We start from the raw sequence: 19,228 nt of genomic DNA, 5'->3' as shown, positions 1-19,228 counted from the left end.
AGAGACCAAGGTTCAACGCCCTGACTCTTATGCAAAGCACCATGGGATCGTTAATGACCATTATTACTTAATAGCTATATTAGGAGAGCATCTAGCAGCCCCAACTGAGATCAGGGCCCCAAGGTGCTGCACAGACAAAGAGGAAGAGAATTCGATCAGAGTATGCTTGCCTGGCCCTACATTCTGTGAGCCAGTGTGTGTTAGGGCCTCAGACGCGTCCCCAGCATGGCCCCCATGAGCCATTGGCTTTGTGTGGTCCCAGCCCTTGTACACAGCACGCTGGAGCTGCACTGAGACCTGCAACTCATATCCCCCTCAGAAGGCATTAAGGGGCTGGTCTCTGGCTAATGGGTGGCGGGATCCCGGGGCTGCCCCTCGTGTGCTCAGTGAGCCCAGAGCCAGACTGCCGGGGGCTTGTTTATTTTGGGGGCTGTTTTGGGAAGGCTGGTGATTATGCTAATCCTTTAACCCCTGATTGCCTCCTCCTTCCCATTAGATGGTCAAACAGCTTTGGCAGCAGGGGCTGAGATAGGCCCTGGACTATATAAACCCGGGGGCTGGCGCTGGGTTTCCTATCACTCCAAAGGGAAGATCCTCCCCCTACCATTTGCCAGATCTTCATCATGTGGGCATCTCCTGCCAGACTCTGGCTCCTCTCCTTGCTCCTGTGGCCCCGGCCTGCTGCGCATGGCTACATCTGGGCATGGTTGTATTCTATGCCCTACCACGCCCCAGACGAGGCCACTCTCTCCAAAAGCTCCAGCCCCCTGGCCGACAGCAAGGAGATTGCGGTAAGCAAGGGATGGGTGGGCACTTGCTCTGCAGCCTTCAGCCTGCCTGGCTTGACTGTAGGGGATCAAGCATCAGAGACGGGGAGGGGTCTCTTTTTCTCCCTGTGCATCCTACAGCTAACAGGCCGGCCTTTGCAGTGTAATATGGGGTGCATATGACTAGTGGTTAGAGCTGGGGATTTTTTTGGGGTGGAGGAAAGAGTCAGAACTCCTGGGTTCTATTCTCTGATCATAGGAAGGTGTCTGCTCTATTAGCTAGAATAAGGCACCAGGACTCTTGAGTTCTATCCCTCACTGTTACTGCATGTTCTGTGGCAAATCAGGGCCTCGTAAAATTAATAGGCATCTTTTCATTGACTGCACAGACCCTATAATCTCGCTGTACCTCATTTTCTCCTACTATAAAACAGATGCATTCATGGCATAGAGATTAGCGTTGCTGACATCTAGGCAGCTGGTCCTAGGGCAATTCCTAGCCAATGCAGCAGTACGTTTGGTGCCCTTTGATAGCCTACTGCAGTGGTTTTCAGTCTGTCGTCCGTGGACGCCTGGGGGTCTGCAGACTATGTCTAAGATTTCCAAAGGGGTTCACACCATTTGAAATTTTTTAGGGACCCGCAAATGAAAAAAAACTTGAAAACCACTGGTTTAGTGGGTAGAAGAAAGGACTGTTGCATGCATTGAAAGAGCACCACCAGTTTTCACATCAATCCTGATTTAGAGGCAGATAAAACCACCATCAGGTGCTCCAGTAGTGCAATTGGTTAGCACGCAGTACCTGACTGAGCAATGCTGAGGTTGTGAGTTCAAGCTTCACCTGGAGCAGGTGTTTTATGGGTATGGAATTATCTCCTCCATTTTTAGGAGGTTCAATGGATCCAAACAGGCAATAAAGCAGGGGTTCTGGGGACCCCTCAGGTGGTAGAGAGGTTATTACATAGGGGGTTGCCAGCTGTCAGCCTCCACCACAAACCCCACTTTGCATCCAGTCTTTATATGGATGTTAAATATATTAAAAAAGTGGTTTTAATTTATAAGTGGAGGGTGTTACACTCAGAGGCTTACTATTTGAAAGGGGTCACCAGTACAAAAATTTGAGAACTACTGTAATAGAGGGTCCCTCTGGCCTCAAAAATCAATGGACACTCACAAGAGGTGTGTGAAGCTTTAAGCAGTTAATGACTATTAAAAGCTTCCCTACCTGGGTGTTTTAATCCTTAAGGGGAAACAGCCACATATATCTTAGATATCACATAATCAGTTCTTGAGCTGTGTTATTAGATGCCCCCCCCCGCCCAGTTACTAATCCGGGAGGAATGTTAGAAATAGAACTAAGTTGGGAAATGCTTCCCCCACCCCCTGCAAAAATTCTTGCAAACACTAATTTTTTTGTTCATGCTCATTGAAATGTTTCTTCAAACATGTTCAGGTTTTCATTGCAAATCCAAAAATGTTAGCGGGCAGGGGAAGGGATTGGGATTTTTTTGGTTTAAAAAAATGTAGCTGGAAAATTTTCAGCCGATTATAGCTCAGATGTGGCTGATCTGTTTCACTTTGTTTTCTGTTTAAGTTTCACTTCCTAGTTCTCATACACTAGCTCAGTATTGCAACGTTTAAATCCAAACTGTAGAAAACCTCACCCTGTTTTTACAGATTCTTTATAAAAGAAAACCAAGGAAACATTGCTATTCATGTCAAACTATTTTTTTCTTTTAAAGCTACATCGTCGTCTATAACTTCCTAACAGCGCTTTGGTTAGAAAGAGCCTCATACTCAGAAGTGCTTAAAACCAACCATAAATTCTAGAGTGAGTTATATAAACTGTCTCTGCCAGGAGTGGCCTGCTGGCTTTGAGCAGCTCTAACCCATATGCTTAGTACAGAAGTTCTCAAGGACTTAATCATTATTTTGCCTATGTAGTATTCTGATTGTACTAAGAGCGCCAGTAACGGACCAAGTCCATAAGATGCCAAGTGCTTGGCAAACACAACAAAACATGGCCCCTCCCGCAAAGAACTCATGTGCTAGGAACTCAGCTCTGAGGGCTGCTTCCCCAGTCCAACTCCCCTGCCCCCCACCAAGGAAGCAGCAGGGACATGCCTTTCCCATCTGACCTTGCATTGTCTCTTCCCCAGGCAGCCACAACGTGTAGCCAGGACCAACACTGCGCCCACGGCCTCTTCTGTGATAAGCACTTCCGGCTGTGCTTTCCCCTGCGCCAGGAGTGGCAGTACTGCCGCTGCGACACCCACTGTGCCAGGGGCCTGAGCTGTATGTTTGGCAAGTGCCACAGGACCGTGCCGGATGGGCAGGAGGGTAAGGCATGGAGAGGCGCCGCTTTCCAGGCCTGAGTCACCCTTATCCCATCCCTCGGCTTTAGGCATGACCAGGATGGGGAGCTCCTACTGTTCTGAAGCTGAGCACTAGGCCTGTGTGGGCCCCTGGCATAAGGCGGAGCAGCCTCCCAGCTGCTGTAAGTTACACCTGGCCACTGGGAGACAGAGACTAGCCATAGGGCAGAGTGCTCCAGCCACGCCCCCCTGACCCTGTGCCTCCCCTAGGAGGCAGGGCAAGGCATAGCCATGGGGGGTCCAGCTCCTGCACCCGGAGGAGTGGGGTTTCTCTGGGAGACTGGTTCAGCCGCACAGTCTGCAAAGGAGGAGGCCCTTGCACCAACAAGATGGGAGGGACTGGGTGCTATGCTGGTTGGGTTGGAAAGTAGCAAGAGAGGCAGGCTGTGGGGTCCTGGGCAATGGTGGGAGGGAATGGATGAAGCCCCTCCCTGCCCGCCTGCCTATCCCTCACCACCACCACCCATTTGCCTCCAGGTGCTCGCTGCCGGCAGGACAAGGACTGTGGCATGGCTGCCTGCTGCGCCCGCCACCATGGCGAGCTGCTTTGCAAGAAGAGGCTGGCCTTGGACGAGAGCTGCTTTGTGCCCCAGGGAGGCTTGGCCTTCAGTATCAACCAGGTCTGCTCCTGCCAGGAGGGGCTGGTGTGCAGGACTGGGGCTGCTGGCCGAGAGTGAGTGTGGGGCATGCTCAGGGCCTGGAGGTATTATGGAGATCCTGCCTGGTCTGGGGCAGGACTCTGGGATAAGGTGGGGAGCGGCTTTCATGCTATCAGACCTGCCAGGACAGAATACAGCAGTAGGTGCAGGGGCATTAGTGAACGCCTGGCAATACTGGATGCATTGCCCCTGCTCTTTACTTGAAGGGGATAGTGGATTATACTGATCAGAGCAGGGGCATGGGACCCAGGACTCCTAGGTCCGAACCCAGGCTATGGGAGGAGAGTGTGGTCTAGTGGTTAGCCAGGACTCCATCCTGCTTGCTCTGAGGGTATGAGGTCTGGTGGTTAGAGTAGGGGAATTTTGCAAGTTTTCTGGGTGCTATTCCACTGACTCCTTGGGCGAGTCCCTTCCCCACTTTGTGCCTCAGTTTTTCCATCTTTAAAATGGGGATACTACCCACACCCTCACCCCCAGTGTATGCTGTGCAGTTCCAGGGTGGGGAGGAGAAGGGCAGAACAGAAATGCCTGTTCTGAGCCTAGTCACCCTCTGACCTCTGTATCGCTCCCTTCTTGTCCTCTCCAGGAAAGCATTCGAGTATTGGCAGGATAAAAGTGACTGGAGATGCATGAAGCCCTTGCTGTAGAGAGGAGGTGACTGTGCATCCTTCCCTGAGGACAAGAGCTCTGTATTTATTCCTTGTAAATAGCATGTACATAGACCTGCTCTCAAATAAACATGTAAGATTCTTCAGCACTCAGGGGCCTGGCTTTTTATCAATGGCGGCTCAAACCATTGAGCTATGGCATGACCTGATGCTTCAAAGCACTGGCTGTTCCCTGCAATAATGCCCTGGATTTCTGCACATCGTTGTGTGTGTGATTGCTGTATTCTCCCATAGCGTGTGCGTGCATGGGCATAGCTTTGCTGTACTCTGTGTGTACATACTGGGGAGACCTCACACTGTTTCCTATATTCCCCATGGCAATCAGTGCAGTATTGGAAGCCTGATATTCGATTACTGTTATCATAGCCTGCAGAATTCAATTTCTCTTTGTGTGGAGATCAACACAAAGGTATGGTAGCTGCTCCCAGGAAAAGAGAGAAGGTAGCACCTGCAAGTTAACCACAGATTTCTTGATCTGCAGTCAAATGCTCCACCACTGAGTGACACATCTCCCCCACTGCCTTACCGCTTACATTACCTGTTCATAAGGCTAGCTGGCAATAAGTACTATCTCCTTGTTGCCTAGTGACTGTCTGGCGCAGCGTGAGCAGAGGAAATGCAGTGTGTTACAGGGCTTTGAACAAATAAGTTAGGCCTAATAGTTCTGTTAATCGGGGCAGGCGTAGCTGAAAAGCGGCTCATTGTTACAAAGATCCAGTAGTCTCATGGCTAATGCAGCAGTCCCCCTTAGCACATGCAGGTAAATGCAATTCAAAGTAATCCACAGGCAGGGTTTGATTCCTAGAGAGCCTGCACTGAGAGAAGGCGTGGTTTGGAGCATGCCACTGCTTGGATTTCAATGCCCTAGTGAAACAAGGGAATTTTGGTCTTTAGCACTTTGTCACAGTTCCACTGGATACGCAATTCTGTAATTAAAACACAAGAGCCCAGAGCTTCAAAAGTATTTTAGTGAGGCAGATGCCTAAATACCTTTGAGGATCTGAGCCAAGGTGCCTCTTTCATATCGCAGACATCTAGAGCTGCAGTGCAAAGGAAGCACGCGGCTTTAGCTACCTTTTGTAGGACACCACAGCACCACTTGAATACAAAGTGGGGCTAGCTCTGTGGTCGAACATTTGACTACAGCTCAAGCAGTCCCTAGATCAAATCCAAGTGCCTTCTTTTTACCTCTAGAAGTCGTGACACTTGTTCAGTGCAGTGAGGTGCCGGGCCACAAATGGGCATCCATGATGCTACTAAAATACAAGCAATAAGAAGCCATAGCGCATCCCTCGAGGAGCTATTTCAGCAGTTCATCACTGTTACCTTCACAGGTAGAGATGTGGCTTTTGGTCCCCTTTCAGTCTGATTTCCCCCTGCCCCCACCAACTTCAGCTCCTAGCCCTTGGTTTTTTCTCCTTTTCTCCACTAGATTAATGATGTTACCAGCCCCAGTGCTCACAATTCTGCAAAAATCAAGAGATTGTATTTAAAAAAGAAAAAACACTTGTGATATTTAAGTCATTGTGGGTTCTTTTGACTTGCCTTCTGTGTTTGCTGAGTCATACGTTCAAGCTTCTCTGAGGAAGTGGGTCAGCAGCAGCGTGGGGCTCATGTGTTGTATCTAAAGCTTATTGACTAGAGCAGGTGGGAGCAGACACGTACACACGAGAACACTAGAAGGTGCTCAGGCAAAGGAAATTCAGTACAGCAATGGAGTTAAAATGGGAACTGTTGCATTTTTGAGAGTTCACGTAAAGAAAGAATCTAATTCAGCCCCTCCGCCCACTTGCTTATTGCAGGCACAATAGAACATCTTAACTTCCTGCTCTGTGCTGCTGGATGTTTTTGCTAAAACGATGAGCAGTGAAAGAGTTAATAGTGTTGAGATTTAAATGAATATCAGTGGGTTCCAGAGTTAATGCACCCTTGTTATTAATGTGAGAGTTCACACCTCTCTAAGCTATTGTTTCAGGACATGTGCAGACTCAGGAAGAAAATGCCCCAGCAATTAAAATCAGTAAGCTTCTCTTCACAGTCAGGAACATGCTTTTTAAAAATATTAAAGTTGGGATTCTAGACCACAGATCTGTGGCAAGAGGCAGAGTCCAGGTCAAGTTCAGTGGATGTGGCTATACAGAGCCCTGTGTACATGAGACAGCTGCTACCAGCCTCAGGCACTGGGCACTCTACCTCTCCCATGGCACCAGTGCTTGTTTACCTGTCCTCCCCTTATTAGTGGCTGAGTTGTGTTAATTAACTAATTGCTCATGTCAGAGCCATTTCCCCAGCATGTGGAGCACGGCATATTCCAGGCCTTAGTGCATGAGCCCAGGAGTTGAATTCCAGATCACATAACATCCAGTACTTAAGTGTAGGGTGACTAGGAGTCAGGACTCCTGGGTTCCATTCCCAGGTCTCCCGGTGACTCTGTACAACCTTGGTAAAGTCACTTAGCCCCAGCCCTACTCGGAGCCCAGCACTCAGCCCACTAGACAGCAATGCCGACCTTTCCCCAGAGACAGGAATCCAACAGGGGTGGGGGAAGATCCAGGCAATAATTTTTTTTAAAGGAAGACCTGAAACTGTGTTGGCTCCTTTAGTCCCACACTCACCTCTGTGCGAGGTGGGGACAATCACCTCTCTCTAGTCCCAGGGCACCTGGGAGGCTTGGCCAGTAAATGTGCAAGTGCTTTGAGATCTGCCGGAGGGAGGGGCAGCGGGTTGCCCGGCTGGAGGCGCTGCATCTGGTGTGGTGCCGGAGCAACATGCTGATTATGTTCAGCTGCCGCTGCACAGATCCCTGCCCTACAAAGCACCTCCCTGCACTTCCTGTTTATGTCTCTCTGTAATGTCGTTAGGCCCAGCTGCCTCCCTGAGGTTTACGTACAGCTGTGAGCTCACGGGGTTTCCATTCAGAGACAGACACATGCACAGCTCCTCTCTCACATGGAGGTAAAATTACCCCACAAGCGGGCTCCGCCCAATGCCCTGCTGACTCAGCTCAGCTCCTAGGCCAGCGATGATCAGCTCCGTCACCTGCAGCCTTTAATGCTGAGCCTGTGAGAACGCACCCCACACCGGCAGCGTATAACACCCAGGGGCCCGGCTAGAGACCAGTCCTGCTGGCCACCTGACTGGCAATAGTGCAAAGTGCCCAAGAAACACTCACCCACTCCTGTCACGCAAGGGGCTCCGCATGCCCGAGGCAGAGGGGCACCTTCCCCCCATATCTCCTGGCTCCTGTACAGACTTCCCTATGCACCAATCAGCTGGCCACAACCAGCACAGGACAGGCTTCCAACCCACCGCACCGCAAGATACAAATCAGGTGCTTGACCCGCAGAATTGGCAACAGGAAGAGGCCACAGGGCAAGTGGCGACAAGTTATCCAACATCCTCAACTTGAACCTCTTCTGATCTAAATAAAACATTTTAAGGAGGCAGGTTCTGCCCCTCCTGCTCATTAACCCTTTCTGAGCTGGAAAGTGGAAGACAATGGGACTGCAAGGAAAGGCAGGCTAGAAATGGCCAACAGAGGCCAGGAATTTTGTCACTGAACTTTGCTGCTGCCAACCAGGGTCCCAAAGCGGACAAAGCCCAGCAGGCCACATGTGCAATGGGATGGGTTTCTGTGGTGCTGATCGAAGGCAATGGGAGAAACTGACAGCTCAGACAAAAACAGGCCAGTGGAAAGTGTCAGCTTTATGACATGGTGTTGGGGGGGGCTGTATCTCAGGAACCCCTTGTTCCACTGACCCCAAATTTGGATCACTAATCCTCTCCTGCACCCCCATGAGGCATACTAAATTTTACAGCAATCCAAGTCAGCTTGTGGATGTTGGTGCCCTTCAAAGAAGTGTCCTTTGAACAATACGGCCTTTGCTACCTTAACTACATCAGAGCTGGCACTCTGCTAGAATGCAGAATTTGACATGCAAACATCATGGGTTTCCTTCCTTACCAATGAACACTAGAACTAAATATGAATAGAATCCTCTTGGGCTCATGCTCTGTGCTGGAACCAGGAACAGTGATGTGTGTGTTTCAATGGTGCTTACAGACCCCGGCTGAGATTGGGATACCCCTGTGCTGAGCATGGCACGTAAGTATAGTAAGACAGGCTCCCACCCTAGAGAGCTTAATATCAATAAGGCAGGGGACAGCTTTGCCAGGGGCTGTCCCAAGACTGAAATGAGCTCCCTTGCCTTCCACTTAAAGTTGCAGGTGCATTTCTTTGACCTGCCCGTCTGCAACATAAAAACAGAGCAACGGGCACAGATCTATTAATAAAAATTTTCCAAAATAAAACACTCCACTGCACACACACTTGTTCCCCCCATGGGGAGCAGATGAAAGAACAAAACACGTGACAGACGTTAGTCATGTTGCTTAATGAACTACTGGAAGGGGCTCCGATGCCATTGTGATGAGCACAATATATAAAGAAAACAAATAGACACACAAGGATCAAGTTGGGGGAAGGAAGGGTTTTTTATACCCATTTCACAGATGGAAGAACTGAGGTCCAGATCTTCAAAGCTATTTAGGGGCTTAATTCCAATTGAATCCATGGACGTTAGGTGCCTAAACTCCTTTTAGGATCTGGGCCAAATTGACTTGCCCAAGATCCCACAGGCAGTCTGCAGCAGAGCTAGGAATTAAACCCAAATCTCCTGGATCCTAGCCCAGCGCCTTATCCACAAGGATGGAAAAGCTAATAAAAGACAAGACCCCAATCGTGCAAAAAATTAAATAGTGGAGCCTTTAATCAGGTATAAAATACAAGACACAAGTTTTATAAAAAATACAGAACTGGAGAGTCAAATGGATCATCCCAGAAATCGTAAAAACCCCATCTGAGCCCAAGGCAGGAAGCTGTGACACGCTGTCCCGCTCCTCTGAGCCTGGCAGGGGGCCTGTGCAAATGCAAATTCATGGAACAAGTTTAATTAGTTAAAAGCACTTAACTGAAGAAGATTCGTTAAGGGGCTGATCCAGAGCCCAATGGATTCAACAGGCACCTTTCCAGTGGGTTTTGGGGTCACACCAGTTTAGAGCACTGCACCAAACAGTGGAACCTCTGATAATGACCTCCCCTCACCCCCACCCCGAGTCCCTTGTGCTTATCCAGCATCCTTCACATCCAGGGATTCCAGGTCACTCTACAAAGGCAGGCACTTGCCAATAGGGTAAACTGAGGTACAGAAGAGCTACGTCATTCCCCACAAGTCTGCGAGAGCAGAACCCAGGTGGGTCCCCCTGACCGTCAGCTCCTGCTGCCTCCGGAGTGAGACTCAGTCTTCAATAAAAATGGGACACGGGCTGGCTAGGTCAGACCCAAACATCCCTGAGTCCGGATCCATGGCATGGATTTGGTCCTGATGCCAGGTCCCACACGGATCAAGTGAAGCTTGGATCTGGCCCTGCTGGGCCTGACCCATTAGCGGCTCCTGGTGGAAGAGATGGGTATGAACCGTTGTGAAGGGGGAAATGGGGAAATTGCTCCCCGGGGCGAGGCTGGGGCAGCTCTTCCCACCCATACGTATTTCCCCACCCTCACTGAATCTCTGCCCTCCAACGGTGCTGGAGGAGGGGCCTGAATATAGATCTGTGTTCTTGCTCCAGGGCCACGGCAGAAGAGAGAAATACTCAGGAACAGAGCCACGGAGCCGGCCCTTTCCTGCTTGTGTTAAAAAATATAAAATACAAGATGTTCAAGGCCTCGATCAGATAGGCCAAGGGAAAGCACCAATGGTAGGAAACATCCAGTGCGCGCTGGTCGATGTGTCGCTGAGTGACCCGGGGATGATCGCAGAGCAAATCCTGGGAAATGTCAGTGTCCCGAAGGTTTCGGATGCTCACCCTGAACACCACCCGAGTTTGGAGAAGAGCATAGGCAGCACAAAGGGGCACTGGGGTTTAAAGGTTATTACCCCCCTCCTCAGCCCTCTAGCAAAGTTTATCCCCAATCCCCATCTGAAGATCTAAGGCATTTCCTGTTAACTGGACTCCAGAGAGGGAGGTTCTTCCTTTCATAGCTTATTGGTAAATCTGCTGGAAGCGGCGCTGGGCCTGCGTGTGCGTAAAATTCCCATGCTCCAGGCGTCTTTGTTCCAGCTTTTACTTAAGTGCAGGCCCGGAGCAGAGGATTTCTTCCTATTGGTTTCCCTCTCTGCAGATGTGATCCAGAAGAGAGATGACCCAGAACCGACTCCCCTCAGAGACACAATCCAGAACGGACCCACGACCCAGCAGATATGATCCAGATTCCTTCCAGACATGCAATCCAGGAGGGACCAGCTCCCATGCTGACCCGGGCTCGGAAATACACTGTCCGTACAAAATTCCAGCTTCAGCTGCTTTAGAAGGGAAGTCCAGGCTGAAACTCACATGTATAAAAAAATAAATAAGATGCTTGAGAGCTTTGCACTGTTCCGTGATATGTCTGGCCAGATGTGTCAGTTGGCTGCTACTCGAGACTTCATCCACTCCAAGCCAGCTGGCAAGCTGCACGAATGGGGAGAGAACACGCATTAAAAACCACACTCTGCACTGATACCACCTGCCAGAGGGTTACAGAATAAGGAAACTGAGGCACAGGGCAAGGATGTGAAAGGCCTGCGCTGCTCAGCAGGTCAGGGGCAGAGCTGGGAAGAAAACCCAGGAAACCTGGCTGCCAGCTCCCCTGCTCTAACCAATAAAACCCACTCTCTGACCAGAGGCAGGAAGAGAAACCAGGAGTCCTGACTCCCAGCTCCCCTGCTCTAACCACTGGATCCCACTCCCTTTGCAAAGGTCAGACGCAGAACCCCACTCCCAGCTCTAACTGCTACACTGCACTGCCTCCCCAAAGCTGAAAGAAGAACCCATAGATCCTGCCTCAGCCCCCTCTTGCTCTAACCACTAGATCGCGCTGCCTCCATTTCAATACAACGCAAGTAGCTCCAGTCCCTGGCTCTCCACACAACAGTCCCCCAAGGACTGTCCAGGGTGTCCTTATCATCGGCAAAGCAAACAGCAGCAGCCTGTGCTTATGAGCAGGCTCCACTTTGGGGAGACACCGATTTCTAGAGGTTGAGAAGCCCGATTATCCCACAATCACAGCTGAGTCAGCCTCCTGCTATCGAAAGGCCTTGAGGAGAACAGAGAAAGGCAGGGCCCCTTTACAGGCTGGGAGGTGAGACAAGGGGCTAGAGACAAGGTGGATTACGTTTCATCTGAGCAGTGAGTCATTGGTTAACCAAGCCCCAGCTACTCAGCCTGTAGGTCGAATACCAGCCAACCTGACGCGACCCAGACAGGCGCACCTGTCCCCAGAGCTTGCGTCCGCAAACTGAGCAAACACTCATCATGCCTCCTGGCATCTATTCCCAGGCTGTTCACATGAAGCCAGCACAGCTGGTGCTGGAAGGATTCTGGCCGTGTGAGTCACGGCACTACCTGAGCGCCCTGGGGCAGAGATGAGGCTTCTGCCTTTTGTTTGAGATGTTTGGAAAAAATGAAGTGATGAACTCCTAGGAGCGGCTCCCACTCTACTGATAGAGAAACTGAGTCAGAGGTAAAGTGCCTTGCACACAGTCACACTAACTCAGGGACAGAGCTGAGGGAGCACCCAGGAATCCCTCTGCGCTAACCACTACACCCCTTTTCCCTCCCAGTATGGAAATGGAACCAGAGTCCTTACTCCCAGTCCTCTGCATTAACCACTAGATCCCACTCACCTCACAACAGATGATTGCTGGAGTCCTAGTTCAGTCCCCTGCTCTAACCACTACATCCAGCGCCTCACAGATAAGGGTGCCAGTTGCACACAACAAACACTTAGAGGTGGCTGGAACATTTAAACGCAAGTCATTGCAGGCCAGGGCTGGGATGTGCGTCTGCCTGGGCTGTATGTGTGGGGACTCTGCCTACATCTGTACTGGCAGAATCTCCCCTCCAGCACCAGCTGTGCAGGACCCCAGCAGTTCTAGTTAGTTACAGGAATCACCTGACCTTCTATTGGCTTCTTTCCCCGACTCAGTGCTACTGACCTGCGGAGAGGACAGCACAACCCCCAATAGAGCCAGCATAGATCATTGCATGAGTACCCACAAGCCAAGCACTTCCCCAGCTAATCAACTGCAAGGTGCCCCCAAACACCCGTGCCAAGCAAGGGAAGAAGGGAGCCCACAGGAACTGCCATGCTGTCCATCTACCTCAGTCTCCCGTCTCGTAACAGTGGTCAGAACTGGAAGCTACAAGGAACCCTGTAGCGAACAACTATGGAAGAAAGTGGCTCACGACTTGGCACAGGAGGGTTCTAGCCCTTAGATAGTCCTACCCAGCCTAACAAGACATTCGATGTGCTGATTATCTCTATGTCCCCACCTAGAGCTGGTTCTGGGGTTTCTCCCCATGGAAAAGTACATTTTCAGCAGCAGTTCAAATAGCAAAATACTTAAATTTGGAAATGCCACCCAGGTGCCTCATGGGAGTTGTAGTCTGAGCTGAAACCTTGTCTATAGAAGTGAATGGGAGCATGAGGCTTCTGAACTACATCTCCCATGATGCATCACAAGCTTCCCTCGTGCATCATAAGATTCCGTGGCCGTGGTGCATCATGGAAGATGTAGTCCGGCTGGGAGGAGACTGGGAACAGGAAGCAACTGAACGCCAGCATTTCCAACCAGGACCGCATTTCCAAGTCAAAGTATTTTGGCTTTCAGGCATAAAGCAAACACTTTTCACAACAAATATCCTTTAAGCAAAAATCCAGTTCTCTACCAAAAACAGTTGACACAGAAATTTTTCAGTCAGCTGTACCCCTAACCTTTTGCTGAATGCCATTAAGCTCTGTGCCTCACTTCTGCCTTGTGGGAGAGAGTTCCACAGGACACTTAAGCACCAAAAGGGACTGCCTAGTTTACTCTGTTGTGCACTCACCCCTCTCCCGTGAGAGCGCAGCAGCCCTGGATGTGCCATGGGTGGTCCTTGATGGAGCTGAGGGTTAGGAACTTGGAGATCTCAGAGGTAGTCATGGAGTTCTTTACATCCTGCTTGTTGGCAAATATCAAGACTGCTGCATTCTGCAGGTCCTGAGGAGAGAAATCCCACCGTTAACTTTCTCCCCCTTCCATTCAGCTCCCCCCACACGTGAACATCCCCCAGCCCTATGGTGCTGCTAAGCGGCAGGGAAGCAGTGCTAGGCACTAAGGTGGCGCAGCTTCGGACAGGAGACATTCCACCAGCCTGATGTCCTAATGCAATCACTGGCTGAGGTTCCTGGCACTGGAGAAACCTCTGCCCCCACCCCCGGCACTGGAATAAAGCACCACAGAGGCTCCCAATTTATGAAAAGACCAGGAGATGGGCACACGTGGGCTGGCAACCGTAAGGGACCCTGAAGAGGTCTGGTTAACCTGAGCCCTGTGCATTGACACTAGAGTGATGAGGACCAGATGAATCCAGACACCCATAGCTTGGCCAGTGACCAAGCGAGCCGGGCACTGGGCTGGGAGTCAGGACACCTGGGTTCTGTTCCCACCTCTGCCACGTGACACTGTGCAAGTCACTGCCTCGGTTTCCCCTTCCACCCTGTGGCTATTTAGATTGTGACCTCGTCAGCACAGGGGGCTGTAAGTGCCTGGCACGATGAGGCCTCGACCTCAGCTGGGGCCTCTCGGTGCTACTGAATAATTCAGAACACTCCACAAAGCCCATTCTGAACGGGACACCAGACTTGACAAACTTGTTTCGCGTGACACCCAGCAGCCGAAGGAAAGCGAGGAGCTGCTTTATGATCCATCAGTCCCTATGTGGGCAATACAGAGACACCTCGCAGAGCGACTACCTGCAGAACGAGCCCAGGGATTTCTACAGAGCACGGGGGATAATGCAACTAGGGCTCCGTGGTACGGATCATAGGCACCAACTTTCCCCAGTGCCAGCGGGTGCTTGCACCCCTCGCCCAGCCCCGCCACCATTCCAACCCCTTCCCCAAATCCCTGGCCCGGCCCAGCCACTTCCCCGAGCACGTAGTGTTTCCCTTCCTCCCCACTCCCTGCCAGCACTTGCCATGCGAAACAGCTGTTTTGCAGGGGCAAGCGCTGGGAGCCGGGGGAAAAAGCAGGCATGCAGTGCACTCGGGGAAGAGGCAGAGGGCAGGGCGCTGCTGCTGGGTGCAGAGCACCCACCAATTTTTCCCCTTGGACACTCCAATCCTGGAGCACCCAAGGAGTTGGCGCCTATGCTACGGATGGCTGGGGCCCTGTGCCTGAAAGAGCTGGGTACCCTGCCTCTAATGCATAAGGTCCTCTTGAGTGGGATGGAGCATCACAAAGTTCCCAGCAACATCGCTCAGGGATCTGCCCCCAACTCACTAGACTAAAGCAGCTTTACTCTGAACATGAGGCTGCGGCCACGAAGGGCGACCCTAGCGCTAACTCACCTCATGGGCCAGCATCTTGTACAGCTCCTCTTTCGTCACTGTCAGCCGCTCGCGGTCGGTGCTGTCAATCACCAGGATGACAAACTGGGGGGTGGAAAGAGCAGATGTCAATGAAACAGCCTGGTCCTGGGCTAACATCTGAGGCCTGGCTCAAGAGCTGCAGGTGGAGTAGGACCCAGCTCGGGTGGGCACAGCAAATTAGCAGGTGTATTAGCGGAGCTCTTAGGACCCAGACCCTGCCGTGCTAGATGCTGCACAAACACGTTCTCCTGCTGCTATCTGACATCTGAAATTCAGCTCATGTCTAGCCTGGGAAGCTCTGCGGAGGACTGGCACGACACCAGAGACCCCAAGGAAGTGAAACAATCATTTCACAGAAGGATGGCCTTGGGCTGGGACTCGGGAGGCCTGGGGTCAATTCCTGCCTCTGCCACAGATGCCCTGGGTGACCCTGGCCAAGTTGCAGCCACTCTGTGCCTCAGTTTCCCCATCTGTGGAGAATAATTCTCTCTCCCAAGATAGGCTTGTCTGTACATTACAGCTCACTGGGGCAGGGACTGTGCCACTATGTACATGTACAGCCCCTAGCACAATGATGCCCCAATCTCAATTGGCCCCTCTAGCCCCTACTGCAACACAAATAAAGAAGAGCTCCCCATGGACTAACTTTCCATGGTAACCAGGAAAGACACTGACTCCACCCCCCGGAGCCATTCATTAATGACCAAGCCAACGTTTGCTCTGTGGCTGTACAGCACCTAGTGCATGGGGTCCTAGGTGCTACCCCACAACGAATAATTCATTGTAATGTCACAGCCAAACCCGACTGGCTTGGGGCTTTGGAGCGGGGGGAAAGTTAACAGCAATCTTGCACTCTTGCAAGACCTGTTCTGAATCGCGAAACAGAATACGGACGGCAGCGGGAAAGAAATTCCAGCTCGAGTTATGTCAGGAATGCTGGCCAGGAAGGAAGGACAAAGGACGTGTTTGAACTCGGCTCCCTGCCTCTCTCTGTGCTGCTGAAACAGCTGGGGATCTTTGCCAGGGCCCTCTTCCCTCTGGGATAGTATTTTAATCCCATTCAAAACAAGCTGAGACAAAAGGGGAAAACCCACCCTGTTTAGAGAAGTGGCACCTCCTCTGGATCCTTCCCCCCAAATTCCCACCTGCTTCCTGCCTTGCCCCAGTAAAAATCTGTTCACTCTCTGAAGCTCCGTTCTCCTTAAAGGAGCAGCGCGATATTCAACAAGTTAGAAAGGAAGGGTCCGACTCTGCCATCTTTACCCAGCAAGAAGCCCCATTAACATCAATAGAAGTGATCGCTCGAATAAGCACTGCTATGCAGGATCAGGCGCTCAAATTGGGGTTGCCAGAGGAGCTGGGGGGAATTAGGAACTCAAACCCAAGGGGATTCGGATGCCTATGAAAATCCCACCTGATGCTGCTATACAAGTGTAAGAGTCTGAAATAGCAACAGAACCTGATCAAATCAGCTTTCCCAGTGGGAATCTAACAGCGTGAGGCCACTCATCCCTGCTCCAGCAGCTACCTCCGAGGCACCTCTTAGAGCAGACGCAGCTGCTGCCGGCTGCCCACATCCCAGAGCAAGGGAATCCCGGGCACTGGGCTGTGGCATGAGGAGGAGACATGGCAGAGAAAGCGAGGGAGGCTGTCAGCTAGCCTCTTGCTTCGAGGGTAGCACATGGAACCGCTTGGTTATGGCAGAGCGACATGGAGCCCAAGGTTGGAATAACACTAGTACACAGGTGCGTCAGCAGAGTCGTGTTTGGATCAAGGACTAGAGTCGCCGAGGGGCTGCTTGTCAGGACCGAGGCACACTGGCAGGGCTGGTGGGTCCCCAAGAATACAACTGGAAGGGGTGGTGTGGGCAGGATTGCTCTGCATTGGTTGAGGTGCGGGAGGCTATCCTAACACAGACATAGCAGGCAGAGCTGCATGCAGGGGTCCCAGCACTGGAGTAGCAGAGCGGGCTGTGGGTCAGGGCTGAGGAGCATCTGCGCACACATCTGGCTGCCATCGTGGTCACTCAGCTTCTCCCTTCCACTGTAACTATAAGAAAATCCGCCAGCTTCTCCAATCTGCCAAGCAAATGAAGCTCAGGCGAGCATCACAGGGCCAGTGCAGTCAGCCCGGAAGGGATGGTGCTGCTGCTCACACGTGGCCCCTTACCTCTGTGTTGGAGTAGTAGGTGTTCCAAGTGGACCGCAGCGTCTCCTGCCCCCCGATGTCCCACATCAGGAAGTGGGTCTTCCTCAGGATGATCTCCTCCACATTGCTGCCGATGGTGGGTGACGTGTGCACCACCTCGTTCATGAGGCTGTGGGAGGCACAGGCCAGGCATCAGAGCCACCCCGGCATAACCCAGCACCGGACCCTCCCTTGCCCCCTAGAATGGGGCACACCAGGTGCTTCCCAAGAAGCAAATGAGCATGGAGCCAGGATGGCCTTGTGGTTAAGGCACCAGATGGGGATTCTAGAGACCTGGGTTTAATTCCTTGTTCTGACACTGACTCTTGAGCAACTGACTTTAGCATCTCTCTGACTCAGTTTCCCACCTGTAATACTCCCCCTCCTCCCACCATTTGTCTTGTCTACAGTAGAACCTCCAAGGAAGTTCGGAATGCCAAACAAAACATTCTGGTTCTTTCAAAAGTTTACAGCTGAACATTGGCTGAATACAGCTTTGAAACTTTACAGTGCAGAAGAACAATGCTGCTTTCAGCCACCTTAATTTAAATGCAAGTTTCCTTACCGTATCAGGTATTTTTTTCTTAACTATCCCTTTTTTCAGATAGTTTAAGTTTAACTCAGCACTGTACTGTATTTGGGGTTTTTTTCCGTCTCTGCTGCTGCCTGATTGTGTACTTCCGGTTCCAAAGGAGGGGTGTGGTTGACTGGTCAGTTCATAACTTGAGGTTCTACCTTACTCGGATCAATCTCCTACTATGGGTTTGTACAGCACCTGGCACAATAGACTCCTGATCTCAACTGGGGCCTCTAGGCTTAATAGAAACAACTTCAGACTAGGCCTCTGTGGAGCCCCACCCCCCCTTGGTGATTTCAGTTTAACCCCTGTTGCCTTCTGGAATGTGAAGATAGGATGCAGGCATCTTTGTTTTGCTGCAACCATTTGCTGCCTGCTGGGGGAGGCTCTGTAGCAGAGGGGGTTGGGCAGGGATACATCATCTCCCCCCTCAGCCATCTGGCTGGCGGTTTGACTCTGAATGGGAGATGAAGGGATGGGAATACTCACAACTGGTAGAGGATGGTGGTCTTCCCTGCATTGTCCAGGCCAACAATGATCACCTTGTGCTCTGCAGAAGCAAAGAGGCAGGGTCAGGAGGAAGCTAGCAGAGTCAGGCAAAGGCACCAGCAAATCCAGCCAACCCAGGGTGTAACCCAGCTTCCTGCCCCACCGTCCAATACTTGGAAAATCAGACAGCTTTCAGTGAGCAGGCTGGTTCTCGTCGGGGACAAGCAGAGAGCGGGAGCTGAGCAGCAGCGTTTTAAACACGGGGACATAAAAATCCATGAGCCGAGTGACGCAAGATTCCAAGGCCTCCCGTCTACACTGGACTGGGATCACCCCAGGGAGCAGATCTGGAATAGCACTGTGGCTAGAGAGGGACTGACAGTTTCCAAGGATCTAACAGATAGAGCATTGGACTGGGAACCAGCTCTGCCACTGATCTGCTGTGCAGCGTTGGGCCAGTCATGGCTCAGCTCCGTGCCTCAGTTTCCCTCACATGTTGTCTTGTCTATTTATACCATAAGCTCTTTGGTGCAAGGACTCTCTCTTACGCTGTGTCTGCGCGGCACCTAGGACAGTGGGGCATCTAGTTACTATTGCAAGATAAATGTTGACTAGTAATTAGTTTAACAGGAGGGGGGGCAGAATGGTGGGTCCCGTGATTAGAGGCTAGCGGAGGACTTGAAGACCTGGATTCAATCCGCCGCTTTGCCAACACACCCCTATCCCCTGCAAAAAGCCATTTAGCTTCAACGCCCTAGTTCCCTGCAGAATGGGGACCACAGTGCTGCCTTCCCTCCAGGGGAGTCGGGGGATGAATACATTAATGATTGCGACTATGGTGATGGGGGCCAGAGAAGGATCATAGACAGCCACATCTGAGACAGACAGACATTTACAAATACACTTGGGATTTTGATCTTAAAAGCAGGCAGAAGAGAAACCCAGCTCAATGGAAACAGAGGGGACCGGCTGCAACGTAGCAAAGGTAATTCTGCACTTTGGTGCAAATGGAACATCTCCTCCAAACTCCCACCATTCCATACTTCACTTTAC

The 19,228-nt window shown here is 51.3% G+C and overlaps 1 protein-coding gene across 1 annotated transcript; it reads right to left on the bottom strand.

The window, feature by feature from the left end:
• Positions 1-9,219: 9,219 nt before the first annotated feature.
• On the bottom strand, positions 9,220-18,246 carry ARL5C (ARF like GTPase 5C). Its single transcript, XM_032791337.2, has 5 exons — positions 18,176-18,246; positions 17,092-17,239; positions 14,902-14,985; positions 13,398-13,549; positions 9,220-10,979 (listed from the first exon to the last, which is right to left on the bottom strand). The coding sequence occupies exons 2-5, from the start codon at positions 17,233-17,235 to the stop codon at positions 10,931-10,933; spliced, it is 429 nt and encodes a 142-aa protein (XP_032647228.1). The 5' UTR covers positions 17,236-17,239; positions 18,176-18,246; the 3' UTR covers positions 9,220-10,930.
• Between the last annotated feature and the right edge of the window lie 982 nt (positions 18,247-19,228).

Source organism: Chelonoidis abingdonii, chromosome 21, assembly GCF_003597395.2.
Source record: "Chelonoidis abingdonii isolate Lonesome George chromosome 21, CheloAbing_2.0, whole genome shotgun sequence".
NCBI lineage: Eukaryota > Metazoa > Chordata > Testudines > Testudinidae > Chelonoidis > Chelonoidis abingdonii.
The sequence above is the reverse complement of the archived record's forward strand: the minus strand, read 5'-3'. Positions and strand labels throughout refer to the sequence as shown.